Source organism: Xyrauchen texanus, chromosome 2, assembly GCF_025860055.1.
Source record: "Xyrauchen texanus isolate HMW12.3.18 chromosome 2, RBS_HiC_50CHRs, whole genome shotgun sequence".
In the NCBI taxonomy this organism is placed as follows: Eukaryota; Metazoa; Chordata; class Actinopteri; order Cypriniformes; family Catostomidae; genus Xyrauchen; species Xyrauchen texanus.
In genome coordinates, this window is record NC_068277.1 from 12,182,347 (window position 1) to 12,204,834 (window position 22,488).

A 22,488-nucleotide genomic window follows, 5' to 3' on the forward strand; every position below is an offset into this window, starting at 1 on the left:
CAAACAACGATTCTTAGAAGAATATCTCAGCTCTGTAGGTCCACACAATGCAAGTAAATGGTGACCAAATGTTTGATGCTCATGAAAATCACAAAGGAAATATGAAAGTAAGCCATAAGACTGCAGTGGTTAAATCTATATATTCAGTAGTGATATGATAAAAATGTACTATACATATTTATCCGTTTCTCACCCACATCTATCATATCATGTCTGAAGACAAATGAAACCACTGGAGTCATATGAATTACTTTTATGCTGATTTATATGATTTTTGGCACCCATTCACTCGCATGGACATGCATTTATTAATCTTGGTTGATGTTAATTTCAACATATACATATTTTGATTTAAAAAATGTATATGTTAACATTAGTTAATGCATTATGAACTTACATGAACTAACAATGAACAATCGTATTTTTATAAACTAACATTAACCAAGATTAATAAGTGTTATAAAAATGTATTGTTCATTTACAATAGATAATGCATTTACTAATGGAACCTTATAAAGTGTAAAGAAAGACTTTTCAGTGAAACCAATTTTTTAGATTTTAAATAATAAACATACATAATAATAGTAGATATATAATATAGAATAAAGATAAAGTGCTTTGATATTTTGATCTAATGCAATCACATCCATACATTTGTGAGTGTGACTTGAGTGTCCAAACACAGAAAATGTACCCACTAAAATGTGGCGAAATCATTTATTGAGAGCTTTTGTCCTTATTGCTGGAGCATGAACTGGTGCTTGAATAACTGGCACCAGAGAACAGGTTCAGACTTCAAAAATCGTGTCTATCCTCTCTAATTGAAAACATTAACATGGTTGTAGAGTTATTAAAATATTTGAAAACAGATTAGTAAAAATGACACCAGTATGACCTTGAGAAAAAAAAGAGAGAGAGACAAAGATGTGTTAAAAGGTGTTTTAGTGATGTTCAATTAAACGAGTGTTATAGTTCATTACAGAGTGGCATACCACCCATCTATTTTGGGATTGTTAAAGTGCCAGAAATGACACTCAACCTGCAAAAAAAACTATTTAAAACTAACAACCTTTCAGTCCCCCGCGACCCTGTACACAGGATAAGCGGTTGACGATGGATGGATGGATGGATGGAACCTTTCAGTCCTGATACAGAAAAAACTGTTATGTTACATTTTTGTCTTTGATCAGAAATTGTTTGTGAAAGATAAACATGTAATAAGAAAATTTTGGTAACACTTTACAATAAGGTCCTATTCGTAAACATTAGCTAATGCATTAGGTATCGTGAACTAACAACAAACAATATATTTTTACAGCATTTATTAATCTTTGTTAATAAAAAATGTAATTGTTTATTGTTAGTTCACAAATGAAAACATATGCAACTTTTGATTTTAATTTTTTTTTGCTATATGTAGTAATGAACAAAGAACTAAGATGAATAAATGCTGTTAAAGTATTGTTCGTTGTTCGTTCATGTTAACTGTGGAACCACATTGTAAAGTGCCACCAGGATTTCATTAGTGCAAGGATGCCATTTCATAAAAACATAACAAAAAAATGAATTTTAAAATACTTTCTGACTGCTTAATAGCATTAAAGAACACAAGCTGCATTATTCCCTAATATTACGGTCTCTTCCATCAATTGGAACGAGATTTGCTTTAAATTTGTATTGTTACCCCAGTGCTTTAAAAGAAAAGAAATCAAATATAATGCTACTTAAGTGCATGTAGTAAACAATGTTATTAAGATAAACAAAACATAACATTGCAGGACATAGTTTGACAATGAAAAAAAAAATCCCTCACTGACCCTCAAATCCCTCACTGACCCTCAAATACACACACACACACACACACACTCTTTCTCACTTCAACAGCATGGACACAAACATTTTCTCACATGTATTACACATTTTGACACATAAAATACTCTCGAAAAGTAGCAGTATTTACAGATACAGGTACAAGGTAATGGTGCGGTCAGATCTGCCCACACACAACCCAGTGCACTTGGCATCTTGGATTCATCAGTTGCAACCGGTGTCATGCTGGCATAGACCTGCTTACACAGAAAATGCAATGTTCATTGACATACTAGAAAGGTTTGTGATATGAGCAAAGGCGATTAGTTACACAAAATTTATGTTTTCAAAAGTGTTGACACTTTAAGAAAATTAAATCGAAAAAATAACAAATACTTGGACAATTTAGTCAGACTTAAAATGACTGAATATCTGTGAATTATAGAACAAAATATCAGTTTAAGTTTAAAGAAAAATAGCAAAACCACAATTTTCAGGCAAAGATTCCAAATTCCAAATCATAAAACAATAGATATATTACTGAAAATTAAGAAAAAAGTATTATGATATTTTGTGGTTGCCAAACTTATGTGTAAATTGTCTATAGTTAATGTGATGACAGCAGACGATGTTACTTTGCTAGAACCCTTCATATATCCACTAAAGGAATTATCTGAGGAACGATTTGTTTACAGATGCCATTTGGTTTAATATTATTATATAATCCAATAACATTCAGAAATGTTAAGTGTGCCTTAAGTGTCCAAATGCTTTTAGGGCTACTTGTACTTATAGTTTGGTTGTAATTCAGAGTATTATATGTTATGGAAGTGTATGAAAGAGTTTGCATTACCTGTGAATGTCTGAACGAATAGCTGCCACTTCATGTGAACAAACTGCATTAGAGAATGAGAAAAGGAAATTACAAATATTAATGAGGCTATAAATTAGAAGTGTAATCATCCGAGCCTCATACGCAGCCCAGACAGAATCTGCAGCCAAAAAACTGCAGAGAAATCTTAAGATGATTTCCACAGAATCTGAATGTGAATAATGTTCTACATATACACATTGAATTTATTAAATATTTAGTTAATTTGATTAAGCTTTTGGCTAACAATAAGATTGCAGTACTTTCAGTTCTTTTTTGATTTTTTACAAATGATACCATGTTTACATTTATTTCACAGTTTTCCCTCAAAACCAGTGCATAAAAAGTGAAGTCCCCAGATTCTGTCTGGGCCCGCTCACAGCAGTTGGATGGCCATTACTCCATAACATTTTCTAATAAAGGAAATGTAGGGTTGTTTATTCATGCCAACTTGACAAATGGGACCTTGCATTAGAGAAAACACAATTGAAATCTACAGTGTGATTTAATGGTTTTCAAGAGGAGAGAACAGGACTGATGTGGGATGGATGGAAGGTTTGTAGCTAGGCCAGCTGTTATTTCAAAGATATATAATGAAGAATGGGGGTTGACACAGCACTGCACTGCCCGAGGAGCTAAACGGGGCTAGAAGAGGAAGAGAGAATCTGAAGGAGCAAAATTATGGGGCTAAAACGACAAAGATCATGAAATGGGGACACATTCAAATATATTGCGCTCTCCCACGGCCACTGTGTGTGTGTGTGTGTGTCTATGTGTTTACGTTGATTTAAGTTAATTTATGATATCAGAATTTACATTGACTACTAAGCCGGTTCCCGCCTCCTCCTTCCCCACCTTTACCCATTACACTGGTGCCAAAACCCAGGGAGGAGGAGGGATGCGCTGTCGGAGAGCCCACGCAGCTGGAGGTATGGTACAGTGGGGCTGGAGTGGTTTGCGGTTAACTAACTAACTTAAATTAACCTGGAAAGCTAATTCCCTATGGGCTCCCCCAGGTATTTCCAATTCTTATTTATAGTTGTACTTTTCGATTTAGGAGTAAAATAATGTCTGTTGTTAACATTAATTGAAGATGACTAATTTATGTCTAAAAATGTGTCTAACTCAAATGATAATTCTCAAAGTTATTGTGTTTTAAAAATGGAAATTGCCAACAAGCTATTAAATAACAGTTGTCCAATTTGTCAAGAATGTTGACTTACATATTTGTAGTAGTTTCAGTCCTTTAGTTTTTTTAACAACTTGTTAATAATGGAATATATTTCTTGGGAAAGAAAATGACAATACCAAAACATCCCCCAAATAATTTCCCCCAATCCTTTGCTAAAATTAATATGTGATTTTTTTATAAACTCTTTCTTTCATTAAAAAAAAAAAAAATTCTTATTAAAAATTATGTTTTACAAAATACAGATACTTGTAGAATATATTAAATTGGTACACTAGTTGTGTAACTTTCAGATGAACCTTTGATCAGATACAGATTTGGTGGTATTATTAAAAAGTAGAATATGAAGAAGATTAAACATGTTAAAGTGAAACTTGTTTCGATGTTAGAGATTGCCTTGACCTTTGATGAATGATTATTGTCATGGGAGGAAGACATACACTAACAGAACATTCTCAGTAACCATTATATGAGGAAACAGACTGGTATTTATCTAGAAGGAAACACTTCAGACCAGAGATAACACAAGCCGGGATAATGTTACACCCACCGGGCGAGCGCGCACCCCTGCGACTCCCTCAGGAGTACGCCAAGGCTTTCTTGCTGGTGTAGGACAGGGGGCAGCGGATGACGTAAGAGGGCGGCAGTACCCTGATGAAGGATGGGGGAGGAGAAGTGAAGTCTTGAGGTGAGTTGGCGTGATTATGACAGTGTGGAATAATGAGGATGGTGCAGTGTGGTTGGAGGGGTGTTGTGTTGTGAGAAATTACCCCAGAAAATATTGTAATCTCACATGAAATACTTTACATTACTGTGAAAAGAGAATAACTCTAGGCTCTAATGTTAAATGTGCAAGATTGTTTAAATGTAAAAGTTCCCGCAAAAATTTAAATCTTGTCATTGTTTAATTCTTCAAAGTAGTTGAACTGTGTGAAAACTTTTTGAAAAATTTCCTTTTGTTTCCATGGAAGTCATAAGGGTTTGGGGCAACATTAGGGTGAGAAAATAATGACATCATTTTCATTTTTAGGTGATCCGTTTCTTTAATCTCATGTTATAGAAGAGTAAGTTTGCCCAGAAATAAAAAAATCTGTTGCAATTTTCTTTCCATGGAACATTAACGAATGTTCACAACGCTCCTTTCTCCATACAATGAAACTGAATAGTGACTGAGGCTGTCAGTCCATCACACTCTGCCTAACATCTCTATTTAAGTTCAATGGAAGAAAGAAAATCATTTAGGTTTGGAACAATATGAGGGTGAGTAAATGATGGCAGAATTTTCATTTTTAAGTTTGCTATGCCTTTAAGTTTAATATCAGTACTTTCAGACACTATGTAGACAATAAATCAAAGCATGTAAAATATGACCTGTCTAGAAGTTTACAAACATGAACAGTAGCTTTGATCGCATGTCAGCATTTTCTGTTTCCTGTTTTGTCCACATGGTGGCACTTCTCAATGCTTAGACTGAGCTAAAGATGTTTCAAGGCTCAAGTACAAATGTAACGCTGAGTCATTAAGTCATGTGCATGAATCATGTGCATTGTGAAATAGAGGTTAACAGGATAATGCACTGTTTTTAAAGCACTGAAGTGACAGAGACTTGCTGCTGCTGCTACATGTAAACGTTGCAGAAATTATTTGAATAAATGCATGTTGTGTGTGTTCTTACCAGCTGGCTCTCACTGCTTCAATATCGCTGACTAAATTTTGTGCCAGGCATATTCCAAATATCTGTGAAGAACAAAAATATTTTGAAATATAAAATGTAAAAAAGGAGAGAGAGAAGCATAACTAACCAAAGTATAAATACAGTAGCATGTACAGTCAGCAACAACATTTCACCTGCAGTAGTGCGAGTCCTATGAAGATTCCAGCCACAACTGTCAGGTTGTCCTGAAGCCATTTCTCAAACTGCGGCACACATCCTTTGACATGAATGTAAGTCTTTTGCTCTGCATCCTAATGAGGAACAAATGTTTGATATCAGTATATATATTTTGTCCTCTTTTCACATATGTATATATGCCACATATATACCGTAAACATGTGACTGAATGTATGTTTCAAAGATCCTTCAATCTAAAAACTTGAAATGAGTTTGTAGACAAATGTAAATTGTGCGTATTTATAGGAATTTATTCATATAAGGAATATTCCAGGTTCAATACAAGTTAAGCTCAATCGACAGCTTTTGTGGCATAATATTGATAACCACTTAAAAAAAGAAATCTGGGTTACAGTGAGGTAATTACAATGGGGCCTGTGGCAGGGCGGAGGGCGGGGCCGGGTCGTGATTATACACACCGGTCCCTTATCAGGCTAATTAAGCCTCCGAGAGGCCGATTGCAGACGGTGGTGCAGCAGAGAGAGATCATTTACGGACATGTCCGTCATGTGTGTGTGTGTTTGTCTTTTGTTTAAATTAATCATTAAAATATTATTTATGTCGTCAAGCCGGTTCTCGCCTCCTCCTTTCCATTGCACTGCTTTACAGGGCCAATCTGTAAATGTTAAAATACTCACTGTTGTTTCAATGCTATAGCAACAAGACAAACAATATGTGTTAACATGATTTTAGTGTGATAGAAATTAGTAACGCTTTGTAACCTTTTCTGTGTAAAGTTATATCCAATTTTACAACTTTGTTGCCATGACGTAATATCAACAAACCCTAAAACAACTGTAAAAATTACCAGAAGAATTAATGTAAAATTATTAGCTTCACATTTCTGCCTTTAAACCCTCCAATGATTGGCCACATTCACTTTAACTGTAAGTGCCTCACTGTAACCTCGATTTTTTGCTTTTTGTAAAGAAAAGGAGGGACGAGTCTAAATAATGTTTTTGTGGTAATCAACATCATGCCACAAATGTATTGAACAAACTTGTATTGAACCTGAAATATTCTTTTAGCAAATTTTTTTTTTTAAATGTATGAAAAATATTTGAAGAGAATTAAATAATACACAAATACATTCATTTGTTATATTTCATAGTTTTAATGACTTTACTATTATTCTAAAATGTGGAAAATGGTAATAATAAAAAATGAGGTGTGCCTAAAATTACTTTATTTGATATTTGGATTAAAAATATTGCAAAATCTTATTGGTAATATTAAATGATACAGATGGTCGTTGATGTTGAACCACATTTGAAAGACTTAATTTACAAATTGTTTTATAAAAAAATAAAAAATAATACAGGTTAATGCGACAAATGGTCTGATATATCTAATACATTATCTTCTGCCAATTTTCTACCTTCAGGAAATTTGTGGAGAAAGCAAACTCAATTATAAAAACTTTTTTTTGCATAACAATGAATAGCATAAATATAGTAGCAAAATAATGATCATTTAGTTTTTCCTGTTGAGTGAGTCTACAAGAGTATACCAAATAATCTGAAGACCACTTCCTTCTCGTTTAATCCTACATTGGTCAACCATACAGCCCTCTACTTTGAGAGTTGTATATTTTTAAACATTGACTCTCAGATGTACCAAGACAATTGGTACAGTGGGTAAGGGAACATTGCATGAAAACTGATTTAAAGAGATAGTACCCGAAAATTTTAATCCTCTCCTCATTTACTCACGCTCATGCCATCTCAGATGTGTATGACTTTCTTTCTTCTGCAGAACACAAACAAAGACTTTTAGAAAAATATCTTAGCTCTGTAGGTCCATACAATGGGAGTCAAAAATCATATAAAGGCAACAGAAAATTAATCTATACTACTCCAGTGGTTAAGTCCATATCTTCATATTGATCTGTTTCTCACCCACACCTAACTGGCCTATCTAACCACACCTCTGAAGATATGGATTTAACCTCTGGGGTAGTCTGGATTACTTTTATGCTGCCTTTGTGTGCTTTTTGATGCTTCAAAGTTGTGAAACATGTTGACTTGCACTGTATTGACCTATAGAGCTGAGATATTCTTCTAAAAATCTTTGTTAGTGTTCAGCAGAAGAACGAAAGTCATACGCATCTGGGATGGCACGAGGTAAATAATGAGAGAATTTTTATTTTTGGGTGAACTATTACTTTAATTAATTAATTAAAGTACCTTCAAACAAGACAGGGATGAAAAATAATGAGAGGAGTGACTCACCGATTTTGCCCGAACATCATATCCACACTGCGTGTTAATAACATCCTCCTGCAAAGCAGATCATTTATGTGGAATTAATTTAATCTTAAAGGAAAAATGTTGATAGCCAAGAAGAATTCCAGTGTGAGTGGAGTGAAGAGATAAGACTCTAAGGGTGTGAACCCATCATGTTTATAAGCCTTCCTCCTTACAAACTAGTAACAGGATCTTCTTTTCTCCTTCAAATCCCCAAAACTTAAATAGTTTTCATTTTTTAAATCAATCCCAAAAATGAACAAACTTTTTATAGCAGTTTATCACTGTTTTATATTCACCTTCCTAAATATAATGTATTGCAAATGAACAACTTCTTTTTCTCTAATGTTTAAATTTTTTATCTCTTCATTCGTTGAAGGGCCCATAATTTAAGCGTTAAATGTCATTCAATGTTCCTCCGTTTCTGCCTTAGATGTTGTCCTCTAATAGCCCTTTCCACCGAAATTGAGATGGATCTTGTGCAGAGCATGTGCTCCACTGTTTTCAGGGGCAATCTGAAGCCTATCATAAACCGGCCGTGCTTTTCAACTGTCCTGAGAGCAAAACAGTGATGTAAAAGGTTACTGTCTAAGTGGTAGTTTCACGTGTCTACCTCAAACATAAACAAACATGGCGCGTCACAATGTGTTTTTATTCAGCTCTTTACTCTTGTTTTTGAGGACATATTTAAACATACAGATTAAAACCATCCATCGTTATTACATTGCTCAACTTGATTGTTAGAGAGGACATCTACGTTAAAGACAACAGGTAAGATTAAGATTCAACTTTATTGTCATTGTGCAGAGTACAGATACAGAGCCAATGAAATGCAGTTGTTTTTGCATATCCCAACTAAGCTGGGGTCAGAGCAGCCATGAAACAGTGCCACTGGAGCAGATAGGGTTTTTTCTTGATTGAGAATCCCACCGTTTTACTTAACAAATAGCTGCGATCTTCCAAACTTAGCAAATAGGTGGTCAAAAATCCCCTTACAGAACAAAATGCACAAAATAAGATGACAACAGTGTAAGAAAAGGAAAGTTGGCAAATATAACAATTTACTGAGATCAGTTGCAGAGGACACCGGCGATTCACTGTTCATAACAAGCATGACAGGCTGAATTCAATGCCCCGTTTAGTTAGCAGGCTGGTCGTGTCCGAGTCCAAAACATTGTTGCTCCTTCCCAGTTGCTTTTGCTTATGTCCTTCTTATGGTCCCTGTACTCCCTTAAGTGTTTTTCAATTTGTTTATGATTTGGTCAATTGTCCAATTGAAGGAGGTGTCCTTAATTTTGTGCTTTTCAGTCTTTGTCAAGTATTAACAAAAACAGTAATACTGTTGTTTTTCATGACCCTCTCTCAGATCCTTAGAATTAAACAGGATGTTTTTTGCTGCTGTGGCTTTTAGACAACTATATAAATGGCTTCTTCATATGTTAAATAAGAAACAGTACTGTTCTGAGCTCACATACAGGTTTGCTTTCGGGTGCTGTATATTGTAGTTTAAGCTGCCCTTTCCTTCAATAACAGCCTCTGTGCAAAATACAATTGGGGTTCCTATGGTTACAGGAAACCTGAGAATATTTTAGGGAATTTTAAAATATTTCTAGGCCTGGAAAATTAGTTATATATTGAATAGTAATGGATATTTCTGTAGTGATTATGCATTTTTGTAGTTATGATCTTATATATATTTTATTTCATAGAAACTGCTCTTTATGATTGCAAATTATTATTGATGTAATCTGAATGACTGGAAAAATAACGTAAAAGTCATGATATCATTGAAATTAACTCGTAAAACAAATGTGTGAACCCTGTACAAACCTTGCAGAGTAGCTGGTGATACACTCAGCTTTAGGAAAAGTATAAAGAATGGCCGAATTTTTCATTTTATCATTAGTTCTTCTGGCTGGATGTTAGAATTTTGCAGAAGTTTGGAATGAGCCATTTTTGCAGCCATTTAGTTGCAATAAATGGTCTTTTTGAACAAGATACTACACTTTGAGTTCTGAACTATTTTAATTCAAAAGATTACATTATTTTTGTAATTATTTCTCATTATATGACCTTTGAATATCTAAAAAATCTCAACAGTAACATTTTTAATAAAAAGTCTCAATTGAAACATTTAGAAAAAAAAAAAAAGTGATCACAGATCACACATCACAGAAAGTTGCCAATCCTCTTACCGCGGGGTCTTTGGTGCAACAGGAGAAGGGCACGCCACATTTTTCTCGGCTGGGGTTGGTGTCTGTGCAATTAAAGTAGATGTTAAGGTTCCAGTCGTCTGCTCCAAATGCCCCACAGCAATCCCACTGTCAAAAAAAAAACAAGAATGGAATAACAAAACTGCAATTGCAAATTTTTAGTCTTGATATATGCTTTTATAAAATAATTGAGATACAATTGCAATCATTTGGAATAATACACAACATTCTGGAATTTCTGCAAGAGCAGTAAATCATTAGTCTGTATCATCTGCAGCAAAAATGAAAGAAAAGCCGCAACCCCTCCAAGTTTTCCCATTATATTAGCATTTGATGTTGACATGCAGTGATTTGCTGTGTCTGTCATCCTTATCGTGCAAGGTCAGCAAGGAAATAACACCTTTGCATCTGCCTAACTCAGATATTGAATTAAATTTGTCACGAGGAAAGTCAAATGCTGAAAATAGATCTGACAACTGCAGTACAGAACATAGATCTGGAATAAACAGATATAAGCTGCTGTTTGACATGTAAAGTCAGTGTAGTAACACTTTAAATGTCAGTACAATGTTTTTGTCAAAGGATATTAATATTTAAAAATGTGGGTGCTATTTTTAACTTAACAACCAAGTTTGACAACTTACAAAAAATAAATCTAAATAGACATGAATCTCATTAACTGGCTTGATTGTACTGCTGTGCCGACACATTGTTCAAAAAGAGACAGGAAACTGGATAAAGAGCCATCGAGCGATGGACCGTGTTGCTATGGGAACTGGCTGTGTGCTCATCTTTGGTGACGCGGCAGCCACCACTGGCCAAATTGATGCCATATGCAGAGTTCCAGGTGGTGGAATTGCTTTCAGACCCTTGAATAACATTTAACATGTGAGTAAGGGCAGCCAGTGGACTTTCTGGTGCCCCCATAGGGAGTTGGTGCCCTACGCAGACTGTGTAGTCTGCTTATAGTACTGTGTGTACCGTGTGTACGGTACTGTGTGGCGGAGATAAACAGATCTTTTCTTTATCTCCTGTACACACAGATCTACAAATATTCTGTCACTGTTGATTAGCATTTTCTAGTCTTTTCTTAGTTGAGGCATTTAATCCTACAGAAAATTAACTTTCAAAGCACCGTTGGTCACCATGAGCCACTCACATTTTCTCCAGAAAATTAAAAAATCTAGTTCAAGTTTTATATTTATGACAAGTCCCTATGTAATATGTATGACATGAGCTCTGGCCACAAGTCTTACATATTCCTGAGTGAAGTCGATGAGGTTCTGCAAATCAATGTCATCTCTATACGCTTGTATGTTTTTGTTGATGAAAAAGTTAAGCTGATCTTTAATCCAGTCTTTAAAGACAAAGGCAAGGACCCCAGCAGTCAGCTCCAGGAAGAAGATTATCCCCAGAAACACAGAAAACTGGAGAAGAGAAAGACAAATAGACTTTATTACAGTAATTAAGGGACTTTTTAAATGGTTGGTTTCTGTAACTGAATATATGATATTTGGACAACTTGCATTGTGCTGTGCAATTGGTGACAGGTTTCCTGTGTTAGGTTCTGTTGCTTTGCATTATTTGTCGGAACTGATTGTGTTAATGATCAACACAATGTGAGATGACTTACTAAAGCCAAGGGGTCAGCTTTTGTCTGGTTTGCATTATCAAGTTGACATTTAAAGGGTTAGTTCACCCCAACATTTTTAATTTTCTCATTATTTATTCACCCTCATGCCATCCTAGATGTGTATGATTTTCTTTCTTCTGCTGAACAAGACTGAAGATTTTTAGAAGAATATCTCAACTCAGTTCGTCCTTATAATAAAGTGAATGGTGACCATGCCAAGGATATTATCGTAAACAAATACTAAAACGAGAATGAAAATGAAAACTAAACATAAACTGAAATAAAAATCAACATAATTGGAAAAACTGAAACTAAACTAAAATTCATTTTCATGGCTCTGAAAAAAAAATATTATATATAGAGAATATTTAAGGACTTAAATATTGATCGGTTTCTCACCCACACCAATCATATCACTTCCAAAGACATAGATTGAACCACTGGAGTCTTATGGATTACTTTTATGCTGCCTTTTTGTGATTTTTGGAGCTTCAAAAGGTCTGGTCACAATTCACTTGTGTGGTCATTGTATGGACCCACAGAGCTGAAATATTCTTCTAAAAATCTTCGATTGTGTTCAGCAGAAGAAATAAAGTCATACAAATCTGAGATGGCATGAGATTGAGTAAATTATGAGAGAATTTTCAATTTGGGGTCAACTATCCCTTTAAGGCTCAGGTAAATAGCTCACAAAAATAAAATATTATAATAAATTTTAGGCTGTGAAAACATTTAGTCCTATTTGAACAATAATTAATAGAATAGGTTATTGGAACAGAATTTGAATATAATCATGTTTGTGCGGTTGACCATTTGGCAGACACTTACAATTGGAAACATTCAACTTATGTGCTTTCAGCCCAGATCCTCAACCATGAGGCTACCCCAGTAAGAACTACGACATGCCCTTTTGTCCTGCAAGCTGGCTTTAAATGTTTGGAAACCTCATTAGATTTCAGGCCCAATGCCTACTCTGTGAACATAATCTCAAAAATGTTCCTACTCTTGATATGTAGCACTCTCTTACTTCAATGCCTTTAAAACTTACAAATTTGAGCAGGAAGCTGTTCTCTCTCAAGGCCCCGATACAGCCGGCAAATCCCAGAATGAACATCACTCCTCCCACTACCAAAAACAACCACACTGGGTCAAATCCACCCAGATCTGTGATAGAGGAGATGTTCGAGAGAACTCCCTGAGGGACAGAAAGAAAGATAACTAGATAAAATGTATGAGTGTGCCAACACATCACTGTATCCAAGTCATGTCATAGCTATACCTGTCAATATTTGGGTAAAAGAAGTCCGGGAGACCTCTGAGCGGGGTGGGGGGTGATGGATGGCAGGCTAAATACATACAAATTGTGCCTTTGTGATTTAATGTGCCGAGTAATGGCATTTTTCCCACCGAGTCCAATATTAAAATCAGTGCGAAACACTTTGCAAAAGGCGTGGCCATTGTCGATACATGAAATTAAATTCTTCCGTCAAGCTGTTGTTATATTTACATGTATATTTTGTTTTTCCAGCCAGAGAACTACCCAAGTCTTCTATTCCCATCTACCAGTGATGCTTGATTCAACTTCCTGCGTCTACTACCTGCGCAGATATCAACAGTACAACTGGGTTGTAGGTTGCCAGGATGAGGTCACAAATGGGTTGAAATTTGTACGATGTGTCGATTGTGTTCGTAGGATGCGTTTCATGCAAGATCTGGCAACTGGACAACCTTTGAATAATAAATATATTGACGTGATTATTCATATAACGAGGTTTGGGCCATACAAATTACGTGAGTTTCCCAGGAGAAATAACAAGATGGGTGTGAAATACGGGAGATTCCCGGGAAAAACGGGAATGTGGACAGGTATGGTCATAGCTATGGAAAGAACATAATGAGATCTCAACTTCACTTACATATACTGAAAATAAAGTTCGGCCTTTCATATTAAGATACATAATTAATATTTAATCTAGTTTATCCTCACCTTTTCACTCCATGCCCATAATCCAATTCCAAGGAAAGCCACCCCCAGCAACTATAAAAAAAAAGATAGATATTGCAATATGTAAAATTTACTCTCTATTCAGTTCATTAGATGTTACACAAATGTTTTTAACAAAGCATGCAAGTCTAAAGATGTCTTGGACATTTTACATAAATTACTTCACTCATGTGTTCAGTAACTATTTTGGTAGATTAGCCTTAATTCAAGAAACATTACAAACGGCAGTAGGTGGGGCCAAACTAGTGTAACGAGCAAGTCATTGAATCTTTGATTCAACAGATCAGTTAAAAAAACACATTCACAAACGAAACAATGAAAGTGAATGAGAATGATTCATTCACTTACAAGATTCCTTTATAAATACAGATATTGTATGATTGTTTTTATTTTTATTTATTTTTTATTTTAACTAGGGTTGTCGATTTAACGCGTTAATTCAGTGCGATTAATTTGACCAAAAATAATATTAACGCATTTAATCGCATGCCCACGGACCATAATATGGAAGAATCCTGAGAAATGCAAGCTTGTAGTACCGCCTGTTTACTCCAGAGGGCAGTAAGTGAAATTTCAGCTGTATGAGCAACGCGCAGTTTATTACAGTGAAGAAAACACTTCAGTAGGTAGTGTCACTACTCGATCTTACATTTACATTTATTCATTTGGCAGACGCTTTTATCCAAAGCGACTTACAAAAGAGGAAAACGTAAGCGAATCATATTAAGGAGACATTTATTCACTTACATGGTGGAATCTGAACAAAACATTAAAAAGTTTTAGAACACAGACATTTTTATATTTTGTTTTTGAAAGAAGTTTATGCTTCTGTTCACCAAGGATTCATTAAATTGATGAAGAATTACAGTAGACATTTATAATGTTTTAAATGACTATTTCAATTTAAACAAATGCTATATTCATCAAAAATACTGTTCATCCAAGAATCCTCTAATTGCAGTAACGCATATGTGTTTGGAATGTACTGTTTATTGAAGCAGCTAATTTAGGACCTTTGAGGGGTCTGTTTCTCAAACTAGATTGTCTGTTGTACTTGTCCTCTTGTTGTTGTCCATCTGGGCCATCCACTTCCCTATCTGTCCTAGTTAGATAAAGTCTTTCAAAACAGTAGTGCATAAAAAAAAATTAAAAAAAAGACTTTGCCTCTCTAAAAACAGAGGACAATGAATTTCAGGAGATATATTTCTTTTTGGCCATTTTTAATTCCAAAATTTGACTTGCAAGTGTAAAGCAATGTGTAAGAAATACAAGTGTGAACAATACCTCAGCAACTTTCAACTATTTTAATAATAATAATAATAACAATAATAATAAATAAAATTAAATAGGTTTAGGTGACACAGTACTGAATATTCTTAGTCGACTGGATTATTGGCTGCTGAAAATGGGGCTTGGCCATCATGGGTAAAAAAAAACAAATGAAATAAAAAATTATAATTTAACTTATTTCAAACAGTATTAATAACTTGCAACATAACTAATGTTTTTGGAAGTATTTTGATCCATTTAATGCATCCTCTGTGAACAGATGTATCAATCTCTTTCAAAAACAAAAATGCCTTTGTGTTCTAAAACATTTGAACGGTAGTGTACTTTTGGTTCTTCCCAAGACACTGATGTCCTCATTTGTATATAGGGCTGTGATTCTTCTAGTCTTTCATAACTGGACATGCCTTTCTTTCATTTACATGTTCTGCTATCACACAAACACTAACAGACAGTGTTCAAACTTTAATGCTCACAAATTGTTTTAAGAATAGAAAAGAATAATCATTTTAAACCCTCAGATACCAACAGTAGCAAAACTGCAACTATTGTTTTAAAATAAATTAAATAATAACACCTATCATTTTAATAATATATTTGTTAAAAAAAAAAAAATCTGAATTTTTCAGAACAGTTGCCCTTATTTGTCCAAAAATTATTTGGTTTTAAAAACATTGAGCTACATTGCATAAGTGGCATTTCAGTCAATGTATTCGCTATTGCTTTCAAACATGAACAGTGGCCTTTTGTCAGATCACATTGCATATCTCAAGCCAGCACAGGCTTAAAAAACCCCCAGAGCTTCATTCACAATTCAAAGCAACATTCTCGGCTACATTTTGCCAAGTCCTTCCAGTCTAAACAGCCATTTTTGTCTCTCATAACCCACCATCTTTCCATCTGCAACGCCCACACTGTGCACAATACTATGCCTCACAAAAGCATTATGTATTGTGGCTGGTGTAGCTGGTCGACCAAAGAAAATCTTGCTTGTTCTTGCTAGTCTTTTTAGAAGACATATACTGTAGAGCCAAATGAATTATGCATAACCGTTGGTTATAAAGAGATGCATCAGAACAGGCTGGTTATAGGCCTCTTGAATGGAGAAAGACGGAAATCTCCAAAAAGGTTGGTCAAGATTACGATAAAAGAACATATTTCAAATAAGATGTAAAATCTGACAACACTGTATGGCGGGGTGAGCAAGAGACGGACACAGTGGGTGCGGCGTCAGGCCTCAGAGAAGCATTTATTTAAAATGTCCAAAACAATGGGGAATCTGGGGGCTTCACAGTGAAAAGAGCTTTGTGAAAGAAGAATAGTGAAGACAGGAGAAGGTCCAGGTGATAGTGGGCGGGATCCCGGCGGGATTTTTATACAACTTTATACTGCTGAAAAAGCTATATTTAGGTGTTATATTTTTCAAACAGATGCTTCTAAGTCAATCCGTCTGTAGACAGCCATTGGAAGAAGCAGCATCTGGGACTGGAGCACTGTGCTTTGTGAGTGGTTTCTCATCATGACATTGCTGTTTTAGATAAAACTTTAGTTTCGCTTGATTATTAAGATATCCAATAACTGCATACATTGTCTGGGAAATTTTTAAGACATCTTTCAACATTTAAAAAGCAAGAATCTAACCGCATGTCATGCAAGAAAACAGAGACTGGCTACACACAAAACGCACTTCCACTAGCCAACCGGAAATTCAGCCCAACTTGCGAAATAGTCTCGCTGACAATATTGGGGATACAATATATTAGGGCTGTCAATCAATTCAAATGTTTTATCGAATTAATTACATGATGTCCCGATTAATTAATCGTGATAAATCGCATTCAATCGCATATACAAATATATGCTGAGAAAGCCCCTCATATAACAATAATTCAATATATAATGATGAAATAATTATACATAGTTATCTTTAAATATATATATATATATATATATATATATATATATATATATATATATATATATATATATATATATATATATATATATATATATATATATATATATATATATATATATATATATATATACACATATACATAGTTATCTTTAAATATATATATATATATATATATATATTCAGATAATTAAAATGCATTACATTCTTGTGGCAGAAGAGTTAATAATTTATAAGACAATACAAAAGTGGCTTTAGAATACAATGTATTGTTTACTACCATATTATTGATCATAAGTCAATCATTGGCATACAGTCCACAGCAATCCATTTCACAAGTGAATTTGTCAATCAGTTGGAGATTTATTATGAGGGCTTATTTAAGGTCCCGTCAATGTACACCTGGGTCAGACATGCTTGTGTAGCGTCTTGGGTTCGTTGCGTCATAAATATACAAATTTTGGTCACTGTGTCAGGTTAAATATAGTTTAATACTTAGAACACATATTGAGATCCCTTAGTTTGAATTTGCGCTCCATCAAGTGATTTGAACGCAAGAACGTGACGCATGTTTGTGTTCTTCTGTCTACTGAAGTGTTTTCTTCACTGTATAAACTGCATGTTGCCACACAGCTGAAATTTTAATTAGTGGAACTATAAGCTTGCATTTCTCAGGAATCTTCCTTGTTACAATCCAGGGGTATTGCGATTAATTGCGTACATTTTTTTCACACTGAATTAAATCGACAGCCCTATATATATATATATATCTCCATAGTTAACCATTACTGTTGCATCCACAATGAGCAGGAAGTGGGAAAAGGGCACTCATAATTATTGCTAACCATGACATTGTCTGATTTTTTTTATAATCCTGAATAAATCAGACAGAGTTGATGCAAACTGAGGGTAGGGCACAACTTTGATTCATGTTTTTATGATTTTTATGGAAAATATAGTCTGAATGTTACTTTATGTATTGTTTGATATCTTACAAATACCTACCTTTCATTTGACATTTACATTTATGAATTTGTTGCATTTTTAAACTTTTGTTTTTTTTTAGCAGTTTAACATTGTGATCTCTTGCCGAGGACAGGTTAAGATACATGTGCTTCCAAGTATAGAGCATGAATTTAAAAATTATTTAAAAATATAAGTAATAAATGCCCTGAGTATACACATTTCCTTTAGATTTAACTTTTTCAATATTTTTATTATAATGAATTTCTTGATTTTCAACATAAAGAGGACTTTTGTATGTAGGACATTGTTTTGTCCCTTATCTCAAGAATCAGTCTACTATATGGACTGACTGTCTTCAAGAGGATAATAGTGTGGTGAGGAGGCATGGCCGGGCCATGATGGAGCAGAGCCAGCACTGAATCAGTGGGAGAGCGAGATAAGGGAGAGCCGGAGATGCCAGTTCGGAAGAGAGATAGACGCACGTGGCCACGCCGCATGAGTGTCTGTGTCTGTTTATGTTTATGTTTGTTTTATGTTGAGTTTTATCATTAAACTTTGTTTACTGTTCAGCCGGTTCCTGCCTCCTCCTTGCCCATCCTTTACCTGTGACAAATAGTAATATCAACAGCACTGACGCTACACAAGTATACAGTAGTTCACTGTTACTGTAGTCTAGAATTAGTATAGTTGCTTTCTCATACGTGACTGCAATGAAAGATTTCCATTGTGAGTCATCTTTCAGAATTATGTTTAGCATGCAAGCCGTGTCAGACTGCCCCTAAATGTCAACCCAAATAAAGAACGTTAAGATAAATAAGTGAAATGACTTGGGTGAGCTCATAACAGGACGTTCTGACTTCAACATTCCAGTCTCAGTATAGTCCATAATGCCATTTCTTTTTATATAGATGACGTGATTATGTATGTGAAATAGCTAGTATGGAGGAGTTCTTGTCTGATGTAATGAAGAACAAAATAGGCAAAAATCACACTTGATTCAAGTTATCAAGTGTGTGTGTGTTTTTTTTTTATGACAGTGGTGGCTATTACTAAGTTCTTTACTCTATGTATTCTTTAACTAATAACTGTAGTAATTTTTAGAGATGCACTGATACCAAATTTTTAAGACAGATTCAAGTACCAAGTACTTGTTTTAGGTATTGACCAATACCAAGTACCGATAAGAGTAGTTTTGTGTTTGTAAATGTATGCCATTCTATTTATATTTGATATTTTAATATAGCCAATGGGTCTGTTCCAAACCTCACTGAGCTGCCTCACTGTCTCCTGCCAACATAGGCAGCTGCCTTCAGACAGTAACTGCAATGGAGACTTGAGGCCCGGGTATTCTTTTTCTGGGTTCTGGATCGGATCATGCCGAGTCTTTCAAAGTTTACTTTTTTGTCCTTGAGTGAATACAAACGTGTTGTACGCATGCGCACTACGAGTGCTTTGTGATACTCTTATATTACAGTCAATGGCTGGCGCACCGTACAAACAAGGACTGTGCGCACGTCGAGAAAATCTGGGCCACACATGGACAGTCCACGCAGACTGTGCTGATGGTGTAATTTGCATCAAGGATACTAGGCACAGAGTGATCAACAATGTGGACAACCGAAGTATACATTCGGCTTTAAAGTGCTGCCTCCAGCGTGGGCACAGTAGGTGTTGGAAATGACTCAGCATAGCCATTTTCAGTAATTCTAAATTAAAATTTAGGATGTCTTTACACAGGTGTAGCTTACCTTTAAAAGTAACCCCAGCTAACACTTATGATACATTATTCATGCTTTAACTGTTATAATGCATATTGTTCTGTGCATTCACAGATTGGGCAATGTGGCATTAGAACTGATTGATTATTTTGGGTTTGTTGTGTTGAGCCTGACAGAGGTCGACATTCTTTTGATTGCTTTATCCTGTGTTGTTGGACTACGTAAAAATGACAAACAACAACTCTGATCCCTTTTTCCAGCTTCTAAACATTAGGAATTATCTGTAATTTTTTTTTACAGATAACTGACAAGTAGGGCTGCAACTAACGATTATTTTGGTAATCGATTAATCTATCGATTATTAGAGCGATTATTCGACTATTCAGCGATTATTGCAACGGTTAATCATTAGCTCTTAACCGATTTTTCAGCTTGTGCTTCGACTGGTTGTATTTTTTGTACTTTTACGTTTAATTCAGTAAAGAAATTCACTGCAAAAAACCCTATTGTTATCAAGTGTTTTTGTCTGTTTTCCATTAAAAAATTGTCTAAAAATCCTTAAAACAAGATACGTTTACTTGAAAAGCAACATATAAAATATTTAGACTTGCCACTTTGGGCCCCCGAGCCACCAGGGGGCACTGCAAAACTAGGTCTGTTTTTTTTTTTTTTATTCAATTTATTATTTATAGCCATTTATTGTTCGTTTTTAAAGTAATGTATTCGTCATTTATCTTTATTTTGTTGTTAATGCTATTTAATTATTTTTTGCGTTTTGTGTAATTAATATTTTCCAATTTTCAATATACATTTTTGAAGACTGGTGGTATCATTCTTGGGTGGGCCTGGATCCGGCAGTACAAAATGTCTCCCTCGTTTATGCTTCAAAAACAATTGCAACATAAATTTTGACCCATATTGTCACTGCATTGATATAATAATACACATATAGGCCTAATTATATACGTGATTGTGAGTAAGGGGGGGCACAGAGGTCAAAGAGAGGGGCACGACACCACAGTAGGGCGACGCTGAATGTGTACCAGACAAATCACTGAAAAATAGGTGAAATGAACTTGAACTAACATCAAGCAAATAAAAAAGGTATATTGTAAAATAATAATAATACTACTTACATCAGCCTATATATCTCTGAAGGCTCTCTTTGATATTAGTGCATTTTCTGAGCCATGCGTCATGATCTAATCTCTTGTCACTTAAGATATTATATTTAATGCAACATACAGGATCTATGAGTTAAGTCTCATTGTAGCCTACGTGCTGCTCTGCCTCTGAGATGCATGAGCAAGAGAACGCCGATTATCGGCAGCACGCACTTGACTCGGCTGCTGTCAGATAAATGAAATTGTTTCACAGTAGGGGCTGTTTACACCGAACGCCTTTTTGCGTCCGTCTGCGCGGTGTTCCCAATTTTTATTCTATGTAAATATGCGCTAGATGGACGCCTTTGTTAAGCGTAGTTCAGCGTCTCGCGCAGGAGCGTAGCGTTTTAAAAGGTTAAAAAGAACGTCAACTTTTAAAAACGCGTCTCGAGACACCTGCATTTTTACGTTCAACGTATTCAACGTTCAACAATTGAATCGAGTGATCTTAATCGACAGATCACGTCTGTCTTGTGCAGTAAACATCGGCTTCTCGCACTTCAACTGAACGAACAAAGGAACAGAATTCGCACTCGAGCGAAATACTCATATTTCAGCTTGACATTCAAACGTAATGACATAGAGAGGAACATGACATTATGAACAAAGAGGTACAGTGTTGGTATCGCAAAACAGGAACTTACCCAAAATATGATGTTAAATCCAAATATGAAATATTTGATGCAGCAACTGACTTCTTGTCCCTTGTAATGCTTTCCTGACATCATTGACTCGACATACGGTTTCTCCAACGCAAACTGTCGGGTCACATAAAACGCGAAGCAGGTTCAATTTGATTATTCCGCTCTTGACATCGATGACAAACTGCCCCGTCAATGTTATTATCCACATAAAGGAAACATAATGTTGACAGACTGCACTAGCACCTCTAAGTATTATCAGCGCCTATATAATGCACAGTTATGACTGTCATTTATAAACAAATCCGCTGACCACTCCAAATAACGGCCCCTTCCTCTCCGCAATTAGTTCATACCGCTTTTTGTCCTACTTGACGTGTGTGGTTTGATTGACAGCACTCGTAACCAATCAGATGCTGTGCGTCTGTCTTGCCCACAAGGATTCTCCGCCCCTTACGTGAACGCGCGTTATGAAATCAACAGCGCATCCTTTCCCACACAACTAACGAGAATGGTGACTGTAGCTGAATGAGGTATAGTCTACCATCTCCTTTTGTGTTTCACTGAAGAATGAAAGTCATGGGGAAATTTTCGCAGGGTTAGGGTTAAGCCTACACAATAAACCAAGACACCTTGATTTCAAACTTGGAACTTTATTTTTTATTTATTGAACTATTTTTAATTCAAATGAACTGGAAAAAAACAAGTGCAATTTAAATGTGTGTTGTTCAGCGCATTTGTTTTGTTCCCTCCTTCACGATATATATCTATATGTGTATATATCGTATGTATACTGTATATATATCGTGAAGGAGGGAACAAAACAAAAGTATTTACACACATGATGTATTTTCCGGGACAACGAAATACCAGACCGGTAGAAAATGCGCAGATATATATAATATTCTTGCTTTAGTAATTTTGCATTGAAAATTTAATTA

General features: G+C 35.3%; 1 protein-coding gene across 4 annotated transcripts; it reads right to left on the bottom strand.

Annotated features, from left to right (window-relative positions):
- Positions 1–667: 667 nt before the first annotated feature.
- LOC127662497 (tetraspanin-5-like) lies at positions 668–21,912 on the bottom strand. Of its 4 annotated transcripts, none has more exons than XM_052153708.1 (10): positions 21,551–21,912; positions 13,840–13,890; positions 12,901–13,047; positions 11,476–11,646; positions 10,202–10,327; positions 7,992–8,039; positions 5,718–5,834; positions 5,545–5,606; positions 2,663–2,705; positions 670–2,069 (listed from the first exon to the last, which is right to left on the bottom strand). In XM_052153708.1, exons 1-9 carry the CDS (start codon positions 21,632–21,634, stop codon positions 2,693–2,695), a joined length of 819 nt encoding a protein of 272 aa, XP_052009668.1. In that variant the 5' UTR covers positions 21,635–21,912; the 3' UTR covers positions 670–2,069; positions 2,663–2,692. The 4 variants fall into 4 exon arrangements, with proteins under 4 accessions (XP_052009677.1, XP_052009668.1, XP_052009660.1 ...); XM_052153700.1 differs by having other exon boundaries at positions 673–2,066; XM_052153717.1 differs by lacking the exon at positions 12,901–13,047 and having other exon boundaries at positions 668–2,066.
- Between the last annotated feature and the right edge of the window lie 576 nt (positions 21,913–22,488).

Coding starts and splice junctions, on each gene's coding strand:
- LOC127662497 (XM_052153708.1), bottom strand. CDS start 21,634: ATGATGTCAGGAAAGCATTACAAGGGACAAGAAGTCAGTTGCTGCATC. Junction 13,048..13,839: donor TATGGGCATGGAGTGAAAAG/GTGAGGATAAAC, acceptor TCTGTCCCTCAG/GGAGTTCTCTCGAACATCTC. Junction 11,647..12,900: donor ACAGCTTCCTGCTCAAATTT/GTAAGTTTTAAA, acceptor TCTCTTCTCCAG/TTTTCTGTGTTTCTGGGGAT.